This window comes from Limulus polyphemus, unplaced genomic scaffold (genome assembly GCF_000517525.1).
Source record: "Limulus polyphemus unplaced genomic scaffold, Limulus_polyphemus-2.1.2 Scaffold64, whole genome shotgun sequence".
Classification (NCBI taxonomy): Eukaryota; Metazoa; Arthropoda; class Merostomata; order Xiphosura; family Limulidae; genus Limulus; species Limulus polyphemus.
The window spans coordinates 1,354,098-1,369,181 of NW_013665674.1; the positions used below are offsets into that span (position 1 = coordinate 1,354,098).

The 15,084-nt window shown below is 33.7% G+C and overlaps 1 protein-coding gene across 1 annotated transcript in view; it reads right to left on the minus strand.

Annotated features, from left to right (window-relative positions):
• Positions 1-15,084, minus strand: part of LOC106464953 (probable E3 ubiquitin-protein ligase HERC4) — a 107,413-nt gene that overhangs the window by 71,842 nt on the left and 20,487 nt on the right. The window contains exons 6-8 of the mRNA XM_022393329.1: positions 10,408-10,531; positions 6,916-7,046; positions 5,066-5,526 (exon numbers count right to left, since the gene is read on the minus strand). Of these exons, the coding sequence (XP_022249037.1) occupies positions 5,066-5,526; positions 6,916-7,046; positions 10,408-10,531 (716 nt within the window). The remainder of the gene's footprint in view (positions 1-5,065; positions 5,527-6,915; positions 7,047-10,407; positions 10,532-15,084) is intronic.

A 15,084-nucleotide genomic window follows, 5' to 3' on the forward strand; every position in this document is an offset into this window, starting at 1 on the left:
ATATATATATATATATATATATATATATATATATATATAACTCTTATCAAGTGGGTGGTATATTTTGTGTAGAAGCAGTTAACAGCAATAGCAAAAAACAAGTGCAATTTGTATTTACAAAAACCTATACCCCCACTAATAGCAATTGATTTTGACCCTTTACAAATGATCTTCAAAACTTAAGTCTAAAACTTTGTATTTGGTACCTGTTGTACACATTTGGTCAATATCCATTCATCCTGTATTGGTATGTGTCCACAAGGATAGAGAAGATTTACTATGTACCAGTAACTTTGACCTTTGACACATGCCCTTCAAAAGCTAATCAGATCTAGAACTTTGAATGTATTACCTGTTGTGTAAGTTTGGTCAAAATCTGTGCATCCCATCCCATTTCATGATATCCTGTTTACAAAATCAGGGTAGATAGACAAATGGACAAACAGGGGCAAATCAGCATGCCCCACTTTGCTTCTAAAAGTGGTGGAGGCATTAAAAGTACTTGGAGTGGTAAGGTATGCTTAATGACAAGGGCTTGAGAGATTTTTTTAAAGCCACAAACAAGTTTAAAATGAATAATAAATGAAACATTATTTTTTGACTTTCACGAATACTAAATATGATAATTGGGTTTTTGATAAGAAATAACATGATTATTGAAAGAATTATACTGTTAGTTATTTATCTAGGCCTTGGTGCAAGAATAAAGATATACCATATAACAAACACTGAAATCATGCCAGAACAATATGATTTTCAGGCAGCTAAATGACTGTTCTAATGTACAAAGGAAAAACAACCAAAACAAATGTGTTTATGCATATACAAATGTTTTAATGTATCAAATTATACAATACATACATACAAATGATAATTATCATTTTACTGGTTAATTTTTCTGTCAACTGTGTGGTTTTCTAATGCATGGTTGAAATATTATTATACTTTCTTCCTCTGTTTCAAAAACCCTAATAGACTGATTAAAAAATGTAACAGTAAAAATATAATGGCCCTTATGAGAAGTATAATTCATTATATTTATCTTCCAATACCACTCTACACTTATACACATCTACAATAAGCCCTACTAACTCCTCTCAATTTTCTCTCAAAAGCTAACATTTTCCTTTCCTGGAAATGTATTTCTGATAGATACCTCTTCACACACTTAAGCTATTTCCCCCCTGCATCTGGAATACAGATTTGCATGCCACTGGTCTTTAAGCAACTCTCACCTAATCTCCCCTATATTTCTTGTGAATTGTGCTACTGCATAATAATATCATGCTGCCAAAGCCGTCCACCAATAGAAGGGCAACACACGTCCTTGCAAACTAACTCCCTAAACCTAAATCCAGTTCTACTTTACCAGTTTGTTTCTACTCAAAAATTCTTTCCTCTTAACAATTTTTAACATTCTATCTTCCCACTACTGAAACTCAAGTCTGTGTTGCTACCATTAAAACTCCTAACATCAACCATGTATTAGCAACTCCTTCCATCATGTCTATGTCTTCACTTCTTTCTTCCTCTTCAACTGATAAAACTTTTCTAGTAACTTTCAACCCATCTATCTCTTTCTTACTTATTATTTTTCTAACTCGTCTATCTCTTTGTTACTTACCAGTTTTCTACCTACAATGAAAACAAATTTAACCAATCTCAGGATGTTATGTCCTCTTCTTCTCTTGCATCATTAAATGAAACACATTTCTCCTACTACTACTAATACTTAATATACACCAAAAAACATACATGGATTTTCTAACATAAAACATTTTCAGAAACTATTTCAAAAACACACAAACTATGATCAATATGCAACATTTCATCACAACAACAGCCTTGTCTTCTAGACTGAAAGCTTCTATTACAATAAGATTAAGCAATAGTAAATTTTGCAATCCATGGCATCCAACTTATGAAAACATTTCTTTAAAACTCATGAAAATCACAAAACATTTTCTGTAAAAATTATTAATAATCTTAAAGAAAACTCTAACTTTATTTATCTTCATAAATGCAATCCTGACTAACATTAGATTCTCAATAAATTAATATGAAATACTGAACCCCCTTTTCCTAAAAAATAAAAAAATCAAATCAAAGCCAAGAGGTATTCTCACAACACTGAACTACAAATTGTGAATGAAAACATTGTTCCTAAAGACCTTGGAAAATGTAATGAAAAACAAATTTTAATATATATATCTCTAATTATAACACATTGAGGTAAGAAACAACCATACATACCATAGTCAATCAAGCAGCGAACAATACTGCAATCAGTTACATGTATTCCGTGATGACAACTGCATACCAATTTCAAAATAACAGTTGTTAGATTATAATGTAAAATGAGCTCTTTCTAATAACTATACACAAGTGTATGTAACATCTGTGCAATCTATGTGTCTATGCAATCAGTTACATGTATTCCTTGATGACAACTGCATACCAATTTCAAAATAACAGTTGAGCTCTTTCTAATAACTATACACATGTGTATAGAGAGTTTTTCTTATCATTTGGTGGGTATGCATTCCTGTTTGATTGTGTGAGATGTTCAAAAATGGAAGTAGGTGGTGAAGTATTAAGTGGTGATATATACATACATGTAACACTTAAATTATATTTAGGTTTTACTTTTATATTTTAATAAATTATGTATTATTTATGTTTTGAAATGCATAACTAAAAGGTTTGAATATTTTCTAAATATACACCACACCTGGCATTAGTTCTCAAGGCTTATGATATTACATTGTGCACAAAAGGTTTGCTGAAGGGTTGCATATGTCTCCCAGACACACTGTAATATGCCTCGAGGGCACCATTGACTTATGTTGAGATGAATAATAAGTGGTAAAGAACAAGAAATGAAAATAAAATATTAAACATTAACAATATGGGAAAAGGAAAAGACATGAAATTACAAACTTAACGAAAGGAAAATCTTTAAAGATATTCTACAAAAACCAATAGGTATGCACTTTTTTGTTCTACTTCCTAATTCTAATTATTTCATTGCATTGTACATTGATGATAATACTTAGAGTTAGTGACATGATAGAGAAAACGAAAAATAAATAGTTACCTTAAAAAACTTTAGATATTCTTTAAGGAGGTTCTAGAGATTATGTAAAAGAAATATGAAACTATAAGATGAAGAAAAGTATTTTTATACTTAAAATTAAAATCACCTTGCACTCAATTTTTTGAAGAGTTTGAGTGCAAATAACTACAATAGATAAATAACATATTTTTATTAAAAACAATTACCATATCATTCTTTGAGTACAAGATACTTATGATCTTAACAGTTTTTGAGAGGATACACTAAGCAATCTCAGTTACCAAATGTATTGTGTACAAGTGAAATTCGTGACTCGATTTCCGCAAGTTACATGAGCCTAACGCAAAAGGGTTAAAGTTGTTAAAAAATGAGTTATTGAAGCTTTTGTCTTCAAAATATACAAATAACCTTATCTCTAAAGTAAGAACTGATCATGAAAACTTTATATCTGACACAAATATTATAATAAAACCTCCTGTCAAAGTTGGCTCTGTTTATATTCTAAACAAAAAGAACTATGTTACTGAAACTACTAACCCACTTAATGATACTAACTGCCACAAAAAATTAACACAAGCTCCTATAACATAGTTCACAAATATAATAAAAGACAAACTTAAAAACCTGCCTGAAATCAAACACATATAAAAAAACTCAAATTTGATGATGAGGAACCCACCACAGGTATTTTCACTGGGTTTGGTGCTCCCACTGACTCATCAATAAGACTGCAGGCTTATGATGCTAAAGATCAGGTTTCAATTTAATTAGTTAGTTGGAAATAATATCCAGTTTTTATTTGAAATTAGATGGATGAGGAAATATTAGAAGAACTTATTTATATTCATGCTGATGATTGTGCAAATGACTGGTTTTAAAAAACTGAGACAATTACTAAACACACACAATCCTGGATCAATTTGTTAGAAACAAAATACGACAATGATGTTATGAAAACAAAAACTTGATCTTGTTCAAATAATACTGAAATGTTTGGTATTATGAAAGAGGAACATTGTTTAAATTATAGCAGTAAATGTACATCTTTGGTTTTGTTTTTAAAGTGTTTAAAAGTAGAATATTGTATATTTGAAACTTGATTCTCTGCTATAATTGGAGATGCTCCAGACTTATGAAGGTCATTATAGTTTACTGGTATGTGAAGTGTATATAAAAATATATTTATGAGAATAGAGCATCTTAAATAAAAAATTCATGATCTAGTTAGCTCAAAAAATTCACTTTCCTAGATCACTCTTAATAATAAAATAATTTTGAGATTTTTATAAATTTCTTTTCATGACTTACATAATCTGAAAAATACCATTGAAAACTGGTATCTGATTAAAAAAAATAATGAGGAAATCCTCAATAGCCATGGCACATGAAAATGTTTTAGGCAGAATTAGAGGAAATTAGCCTATGAGACCTTTATTTCCTTTTTGTTTAGGTATACTTTTGTGCACCAGCAATACCAAGTGTGGGGTGTGCGTATACCTGATTCAATTTTATTACTTATCAAGATCTCTACCAGCCTACCCTCAAATTGAAATTCTTTTAGGCAAGATTAGATTAAATTAATCTATGAGACCTTGGATGTGATCAAATACATCAATCGAAATGGTTTGACCTTCTGAGTCCAAAACTGTAATTAGATGTCAAATCGGTCAAGAAATGATGGAGCTATGAACTAAAAGTTTGTACTTGAAAAACTCAGAGCCATTCTATGAGTTACAATGCCACAGCTAAATAAAGCATGTCTTATTAAACTTAAAATAACAATTCAACTCTTTTAAAAGTTGCCTGCCACATATTTTATTTACTAAAACATTTACTCATACAGGGAAACATTTTAGAGTAATATAATATTCAGTCTCTAAAGTTCAGAAATATCCACTACGTTACCTAATTTAAATAGTTCTAAGATATGGTTAATGATTCATCTAAGATATTCATTTATGCCAACTTTTAATTTAAAAAATGTTATACCTTCCTCTACTTCCATCTTTAACTCATTCTGTCCAGGATCAGACTCTCTCCATTCCATTTCCACTACTGGGTCAGTCCCTTTATAACCTAATTCTGATTCATCACTAAAACTGTGTTTTGTTTTCTTTCCTTGAGATGAAGTGGACTGAACACATGCTCCAGGTATATCATTTGAATTTTTTTCAGATTTTCTAGAATGTAACACTAATGTGTCTTCACTTTTTCTCTCAGACTGTGACTGACTTAATTCACTGTTTAGAATTTGGTGTATGGATGTAATATTAGAAACACTCGAAGAACATGTTATTACAGCTAAATCTGTACAGTGGTTAACCCAAGGGCCATGTATGACCATAGGTGTGGAATAATTTGTTGTTGTTCCTAGCCCTAGTTGACCACTTCCTCCAAGGCCAAAAGTATAGAGTCTTCCTTGACCAGGTACGTAAGCCAATGTATGACACCTAGGGACAAAAGTAATAAGTTAAAGTAACATTTAAAAAATATGAAACCTGTTAAAAAAATTAATTATATTAATGTGTGTGTGTGTATATATATAATCAACCAACAATATTAATTGTCTCCTAGCATTAAAAAGAATTCTTCTCTATTAACATATATAATAATATAAATTATGTTATTGTATTTTGGCACTTGTGTATAAAGTTAAAATCATAAATAATATTCAACACTAAATCTGGTACACAATTAAAAACATTTTATTTAGGCCTAACTACATGTTTAGACATTGCAACATATATACTGTTTTGCATATACCTTATTTCAACAAATTTTTACTCACACAATTCATATTTATTAGAAATATTTTCTATATACACATGTGGTGCTCATCAAACAAAATAAGCTAGTGCAATAATAATTTTAAATAATTAATTTCAGTTTCTTATTTGTGCTGCATAAGTCATGGCATACTAATATCAAAATTTTGTCCTCAGTTTCTTTCATTAAATCTGAGCTTCTGTTTGCCTAATAACATACCTTTGAATAATAATTGGTATTAGATCTCAAAATTAAATGGGCAAAGTATAAAATAATATTACCTATCAATACTAGTTTCTAATTTTTTTTAACCTTAACACTTATATTTTGTAAAAACATGGATGATACTGCAGTGAAGTTAAAAATTATGGTTAATACTATAATTAATATCTACACCTCTTTTTTGGATAAAAATGGCACAAATAACCTTGTTTATGCCATTTAGGTAAGACAAAACTAATCTAACTTACCTAACACCGTATCTCGAAGATGTTCATATTATTCACTTTCAGGTGATTAAAGTCTCAAATTACAAAGTAATAAATTACAGTATCTGTACCCTACACATGAATAATACGATAAACTAAACTAGGCCAATTCTGATATACAATAATTTATACTCTAATTCCATTTACAAGTAGCAAATAAATCCAATTTCATCTAAAATATAATTGCTTAAGTATATGAACTAATTTGAGCTGTTACACTTTTATTTATACTTTTTCAGGTAAATGATGTACTCGACGATGATAAATTGTAGTACACTTGTAAAGTAAGAATGATTCAGTTAAAACAAAGTCATTCATAGTAACTTTCCATAAAATATCAATCTTACAACTAACCAGCTATTGTCATATGTTTGAAATAAATTATAAAAAGAAAAAAAAATCAAAGATTTATGCACATAACAGTGTATTAATTATGACATTAAAATTCAAAAATGAAGAAATCATGCAACTAATTATTGAGTTACATTAGTATGCTTGTGCATGTGTGTTATTTGTGTTATATACCTATCAATACCTTCATGTATATTTGTTGCAATTCAAAGTAAATTTAATTTTGTTACTTACCTACCACAAGCCACCTGAGTAACAACACTGCCCATGAGTTCTAGAACACGTCGGGGAAGAATTTCATTACTTTTACTACCATGTCCTAATTGACCATACATACCAGCTCCAAATGTAAAAACTCCTCCATCCTAAAGAGAAAAAGATAACAAAGTAAACTGATGTACATTTATACATACACATGCATATTAAGAAGCACTAAAACACTGCATCTTACAAAACAAGATTATAAAACAAATTTACAAGTATATTTCAGAATTTATAAAAACCTATATTAAAAACCAGATTTTTAATAGTTTGAAAATAAGCAAACATGAATGAAGTACACAAGACTGTAACACTTAGAAACAAGATATCAAATAAATTTTAAAACATTTTGAAACTAACTAACTAACTAAATCTTATACATATTATATATGTACATATATAAATATTATGCAATGAGAACAACATTAATAGAAGAATAAAAGCATTAATTAATAATCGTGAACTAAAACCTAATTTATATCAAAACACAAGTGTCACCCTATGTGCTTTCTGAATTGGAACAAAGTGCTTGTGCTTGTGTCTGATGATGGCCACACGAGTGGTCAAAACATCATAAGAAGGTTAAATAAAAATAAACAATCCACTCAACCACTCAAAAGCTGTATCTTTGGACTTCAATTTATCATTGCACTTTTTTTCTAGTATCTATATTACACATTGACACAAAATTCAAAGCAAATTACAAAAGGTCAAAACATTTATTTGATTTTTCATTTTTGTGTATTTTAGAAGTCTTTCAGGATTTATAAATACATACTTAGTTCCTTATATGAGAGTGTGTATATGCACTTGGTTTACTATTTTCAAAAACTAACACTCTTTTTTGTATGTTATGATAGATTATGAGATTCATTCCCCATAATATAAAAATCAATGAAAATATGAAAATTGAAATTGAGTTAAAAATAATTTGATGAAATGGAAAATTTAACTCTTCAAGTATAGAAGCGAAAGAAAAATACTCTTAAAAGGCAAGGGACTTAATTATCTATCAAATTAACAATCTCTTGTACATGTTAATGAATTTAGCAATTGTTTAAAAATTCTAGTAAATTCTGATTATTAATTGAAAATCATTCCCTCAAAAGGTAAATTAAAAATCCAATGCTTATACATGCCCGATATTTACTGAAGGTCATTTATAATACTGATAATTGTTTTGTTGACCTTTTAAACTTCTGTGATGTGCACATTAAAAGGGGTATCAATGGAGGCTTACAAAAACAGCTGTGGCTTTGCTCAGTGCACATAAACAAGTAGCCCATGAAACAGGATGTAAAACTTACAGATTGCATCCACAATTAATGAAACTGACACAGTCATACAGAGTTCCAAATATAAAATTGTTTGGACATGCTTAGAGCCAAGACATATGGGTAGGACAAAATTATACATCCAGTCATATCCAACAGGGCAGTGCATTTTGTTTGTACTGTATGCATACACAAAAAATGTATATATTGTATATATATATATATATATATATCTGGCCAGGTGTTTGTTCATTACTTTCCACTACTATCACCCTTTACATGTGCACACATGTACAAATTGGTGTTCATCATCTTGGAGTTTGTACATGGTTGACTACCTAAGCTTTACACCCTCTTCTTCCATAACTGATGTTGTTCTATGTGATTGTTCTGGTAATTTCTGCTGTTGTAGGCTTTTGCACTATACACTGAGATCAGTGTTGTCCATCATCTTTACATAGTCGATACACTGTGTGCAGCCCAAAGGCACAGAATCTAATGAGAAATGTCTGTGAATGGTATGTATTTATGGCAAAGCTGCTACAGCTATATGCTGTTATCTTTGTTTTTGAATAAATGACTGTAGGGAAGGCAGCTAGTCAGCAACACCCTACCACCCGCTATCCATGCCAAAGTATTGACTGTCACTCTTATATTACACCCACAGCTTAAAGTTTGGGAAATACTTTCATGTTATTACACAGATTTGAACCAAAATCATCAGCTCTGCTGTAAAAATTATAGTGTTGATTCCCATTTGTACTTGCATCTTGCAGAAGAGGGAAGGCAGCTAGTCATCACCACCCACCGCCAACTCTTGGGCTACACTTTTACCAATGAATAGTGGGATTGACCATCACATTATAATGCCCCCACAGCCAGAAGGACAAAGGGCAAGCATGTTTGGTGGGATGGGGATTCAAACCCGAAGTTTACTTGGATGGATGTTGATGTTTCCTCTCAATGGAGCCACATCTCACTGATATCCAGGATGTTTTCTGTTAATAGAGTCACACCTTAATGATATACAGTTCAAACAAATATGGTATTCCTTTACAATATAGTGGTGTCCAGTCAACATGTTAGCCAAATAGTACGAAAAATTTAGACTGGCATTTTCTCAATTCTTCAGATGTTTAACTTATCATTAAAACTGTAAAAAAACATCAAATGCCACAAATCTCTTGTAAAAATTTATGTGACATGTTCCTTACCATTTTAATATATCATATCACTAACAGGATGATAATAAATTGCTGAGAATTTTTTAGGGACTCATGTAAACATACGACTTGTCCAATGTGACAACAGACTTCCATTTTTCACATGCCAAATACTGCTCATACAGCTTTTCATACTTGGTCTTTTGTTAAGCTGTGCACTTTGGGAGAAGCTTGTCAACATAGCTTTTGTGTAACTTTTGTAGACATCAATCCATGTGAATTATCATGTTTACAAATTACAAGTGAGGTTCTTACTTTAGCTAAATATAAACCATTGTGTTCTTACTTGCTCCTGATAACAAGCTGTTTACTTTCTCACTTCCTCTAATATGCAGTAGGTAGTCAGTCATACAGAAATCATGAAATCACACCTTTCCTTGCTTCACTAACATTCTAATTTCTCTTTTCAAAATTTGTTCATAAAAATAATCTTTAAGATTTCATTGCTACAAACTACTCCAAGTCATTTTTATCTATGAAAATACAACCATGGCACAGCTTTGATAAAAAAAAAAAGTCTCTTTGTATAATGGTAACCTAAGCTATTTAGATTTAAATACATGTTCATCTCAAATTCTTATCTTTATCTAATTTTACATTCTTGCCTTTTTGGATTTATTCTAATGTATTTGTCAAATAGGATACATTTTAGCTGTTCTATTGCCCCAATTCAATGATCTGATTTTATAATTATAAAAAAAAAATATTGAAGTAACTTTGCAAATATTATGTTCATTTTGTTTAGCCAATGCTATTTTAATTCTGCATTCTGGTTTTGTTACATTAAGTAATTCTTTTTCCAATATGTTATTTGTAGATAAATTGATTGTACAGTAGGTCAAGGGTTACATTATTATTACAAATGTAAAAATGTACAGTTATTCACCAGTCAGAAACTCTTAAGAGTTAAAATCATTGGTGTGTTGTTCCACAGCAAAAAAAAAAATAGCATTTACAGAGTCACTCACCTGAGTAAGTGCTACTGTGTGGTCCTCACCACAACAGATGTATTTAATACGCTGTGACCGTAACTGCCTCAATAAAGTAGGAACTTTGCGATTTTCTGTATCATTTAAACCCAGCTGTCCAAATCTACAATTAAAAAAATTCAGATTTCAAAATAAATTTATTTGCATTTCAAATTTAGATGCCACTTGCATCTGTAAAAAATATAAAACATTCCAACTGATCAATGGTTTTCAATAATTCAGGGATCAAAATATTACATTCCTGAATTCCCAAAGGAATTTAACTTTGTTTGAGGAATTTCGTTTTTTTTTAGTTGGCTTTCTTAATAAGGAATGCATAGTCCATCCATATTCCTTTAGTTATGACCAATGAAAACATATTTCATGGATTAAATAAAAAATAGTTCATGATGAAATTCAACTTTATATGAGGAAAAGTAATATTCCTTAAAGCTTTCCCTCGAGTGAATGTGATTTTATTTCATTACTTCAATCGCTGTAATATATAAATAAGTCGAACACATTATGAATTACAACAAATACTAATATACAAGTTTTTCTTTACTATTATCCTAATAATTTTCTAGTTGTAATTCTAAAGTTAACATTTTCTTAAATCAAAAATGTATTTCCAATAATACTTGCCTCCTCTCCTACTATAGCTATTACTCAACCACCACAGTTTATTTTTCTTTGCCCATCTAAGCATTGGTCTAATTTTTTCTTGCTTACTCCAGTCTTTTATTTCCCACTTAATTTCCTTTGGCAATATTTGTCTCGTGACACTCTCCACCTATGTCACTGCACCCTCTATCTTGCTACTGTATATAAGCAGCTCCTTCAGATAATATTGTCAATTTTTACAGACTGACCTAATTTACAGTCTCTAACACTAGCTCTGAGTGGGGAGGAAGGGTGGGAGAATGTGAAAGGAATTAAGTATTATTGGAAATACATTTCTGATTTAAGAAGATGTTAACTTCCAAAACATACTTACCTCCTCTCACACTACAGCTAGAATCCCACATTGATAAGGTGAAGGGGCCTGTGAGGGCAATATCCATACAGAATGCATCTGCATGGGCATGCCAAAAGAAATATAAGATTAGTGGGGGAATTGCACTACATCCAGTACAAGTATGCTATTCACCTGAATACTAAATCATGCACTGCAGGTGGAGTTTGACGTGATTCGTCATCACCACTGGCCAGACCCTAGCCAGGTAGCCAAGGTCCCACTGCTTGAAGTTGGAATTATAGGGCCAGAGCCCCTAAATCACATGTTGGTGGCTAGGGCATTTGGACAACATTCTACATATACTTGTGAGTGGTTCCCAACCTGTAGCTAGAGAGTAATGCATTCCGAACCACTGGATTCACAATGAGAAGGTAAGCAACATAGAAGTGGACAAACCCTCCCCTCAACCTGAAGAAGTTTGAAAGGCAACATCCAAAACTCAGAATGACACGATCCTGTATGCCATACTCAAGCTGAGGAAACAAAACTCATCCAGTCTGGATATAGGAATGGTCATCCTCACTCCCCAATCATGTGGGCAAGGTAAATTCCACTTACCCCCAGAGTTATGGGGAGGACGTGAACAAACTGTGCTCAATTAAGGACTCAAGATGGGACCACCCTGCAATCAGAATTTCGAGTAGACAAAGGACCCTCTTCCATGAACAATGTACTGAACCAATATAGATCAAAAAGGAGGACTACACCCAATCCTACTGGATAGCTGAGTGTCAAATCTGATCTGATATTATGAGAAGGCTCCTGTGTATGCTGGTGCCACTCCTACCGACATCTGGGAAAAAAAACATCAAGGGTCCTGGGTAGGAGGGCCCCAAACTTCACCCTCTTCTCCAATAGAGGAGGAAAGTCACTTGAACACTATCCACTACCCCAGAGATTGGAAACCGGGAGTGGTAAGGACTCCCTAGTTCCACTAGTAGAATAGGGAGGGTAATTCACATTGGGGAGTCCTGAGGAACCAGCAAAGTCTGCAAGCCACCAGCAACAAAAAATATAATATAATGAAAATGTAATACCACCTTTAAAATCCAGTTAAGTAACTGAAATGGTCGTTTGGGACAAAGTACCCGAAACAAGTTGAGGGGACAAGAAAGCACAGGAGAATTTCTGTGTCTTCAAGTATCTAAAGGTAGTCAATAAGGCTGCCTTATATAGGGTGATTGTGGAAAATGTGAAACCCTTGTCAAAGAGTCAAGTCAATAATCGAGCTATGGTTGGCACATCTGGACAAAGTGAGTTCAATCTCCTTGCAATACAACATTGTCAATATGTGTGCCATTTCCATTGATAAATGTCCATTGTTGGAGAATACAAAAACTGAGACAGGTACATGACAACCTTAGAAGATAAACCCCAATGCCATAAGAAGGACAGCATAACCTCCACCCATGAAGATTTAAACTTCAGGATAGATGGGTGTAAGATGTCAGATTATGTCTGCTTCAACAGAAACAGCCAAAGAAGTGAGCACTTCTAAAGGTACCACAGAAGCAGAAACCATAATTTAGCCAGAAAATCCGGTGCTACCTACAGAATGTGACAAGGAGTTGAACAAATCATTTATAGAACTCTGGGTAACAGACGAATCAATGGGTAGGCATATAGGTACAATCCAGTCTACCCCTGACTGAATGCATCTATTGCCAATGCCCAAGGATGAGGTACAGAAGACCAAAGTGCTGGTAGTTGAGTGTTTCAATGAGTAACAAATGTATCAATCCTTGGTGTGCCAAACCAACAGCAAATACAATGGAAAACTCCTTGATGAAGTATCCATTCCATCGAGAGAAACCGGTAGAGTCAAGACAATTGATCCACCAAATTCATCACCCCCAGCAAGCTAGCAGAATGATATGATGGGAGTGGGTCTGATACAGAAGATATGCACCCCATCCCTGAAGCAAGGTATCCGTGAAAAGAGGGATCTCTGGATGAGGTGGCAGCAGAGGAACACCTGTCATAGTAATGTTCTGATCTACCCACTCCTGAATAAGGAGACTGGGGAATCCATTTGATCCTTGTTCATGATTCATTGGTCATGTAAAGACCACTGAAGGGATCTCATGTGTGCTGGTCTCAAAGAAAGGAGGTAATCGAATAATACCCACACCCCTAAAAGAAAAAGATCCATCCCCGCAGTGGGAAAAGGAGACATGAGTAAGAGTCAGACTGCCTGTTCAACAGCATAGAACGGGATGGAAGTCAGCTGAGCCCGACTAAGATACATGTCAAAAAAGACACCCAGATGGACAATATATTGTGTTGGAGTGAGAAGAGATTTCTCGGATCTCATATGAAATTCTGCCTTGGTTGCTTCAGGAAGCAGTATCTGGGTGTGACATTCTGCTAACAGATGAGATGGTGCCAGCAGTTACCAACTGTCCATGTAATGGTGTGTGCACAGGCCCAGGGAATGGAGGAGACAAGAAAAGGTTCCTACAATTTGGCAGAACACATATGGTGTTGATGCTAGTCCAAAGAGCAGAGCTCTAAACTGCTGCACCTGACCCTTGTGCACAAATACAGATAGTAACAATACAACTCCTCTATGGGAATGTGCAGATATGCATCAGTGACATCAAACTTGATCATCCACAGTCCTGGCTAAAAATGCCAACATAGAATGAGGAATGACTTTGGAGAATCCAGGAACTGATTTAAACAAGAAAGATCGCTGATCAGATGCCATTCTCCCATCTTCTTGGCCACAACAAACAGACAGGAATAAAACCTTGGAAGAACTGGAATGACTCTCTCTCTATGCCACCTTGACCAACAAACCTCTGATAGCCATGGAACAAAATTTCAAAATCCAAGACACTACAGGTTGGGGATAATGGTGGTGGAGATGTGAACTGAATGACTAATCCTGATGCAAAGACCTGTAGTAAAGGTTTTCCACACATCCTAAAATTCTCAAAACCAAGTTCAAACAGCCCCCAAAGGCATATGGTAGTCACGCTGAATCTATTCTGGGTACCAAAGGACCAAGGAGCTGATATCAGGGATCAGGACACTCGAATAGAAGTGGAACTAAGACCGCCTGCAGGTGCCGAGTCAAGAAGCCAATGATGACAGGGATGACTGCAGACAGGTGACATCATCCCTTGATTCCAAAGACTCTGAAATGCCTGTAAAAATCAAGGATCAGAGAAAGAGGGCCTCGCATAACTAATGGATGGCAGCAGCAGGTAGACGAATGCTCTCCAACAACATATCTCTACCCAACAAATCCCAACAATATATCAGCCAAGAGAGTAGGTAAAGTGCAGAAGCTGACAATCAAACCAAACTGGATGCTAACAATGGTTCTATCTCATCATCAAATTGATGTGACAATTGCTGAGAGACTTCCAAAAAAAGGTGTAGGATGATAAATATCTCGGCACCACAGTTGGGGTCAGATGAATCCTAGAAAATTGTGATCTATTCAGGATGACCACACACACTCTATCTGGATCCCCACATTTTCAGGGGTGGATCTATTATTTGAAAGTCTAAATATGCTTCCACCTGGCAGTGGTAGGCTAAAGCATGTTGTTCTGACCAACGTGGCAGACAAGGCATAGCTGTCTCTTCACATAACTGAGCAGTAAACTTCCCTGCATGAACTAAAATATGATGGGATGGAGGGAGAA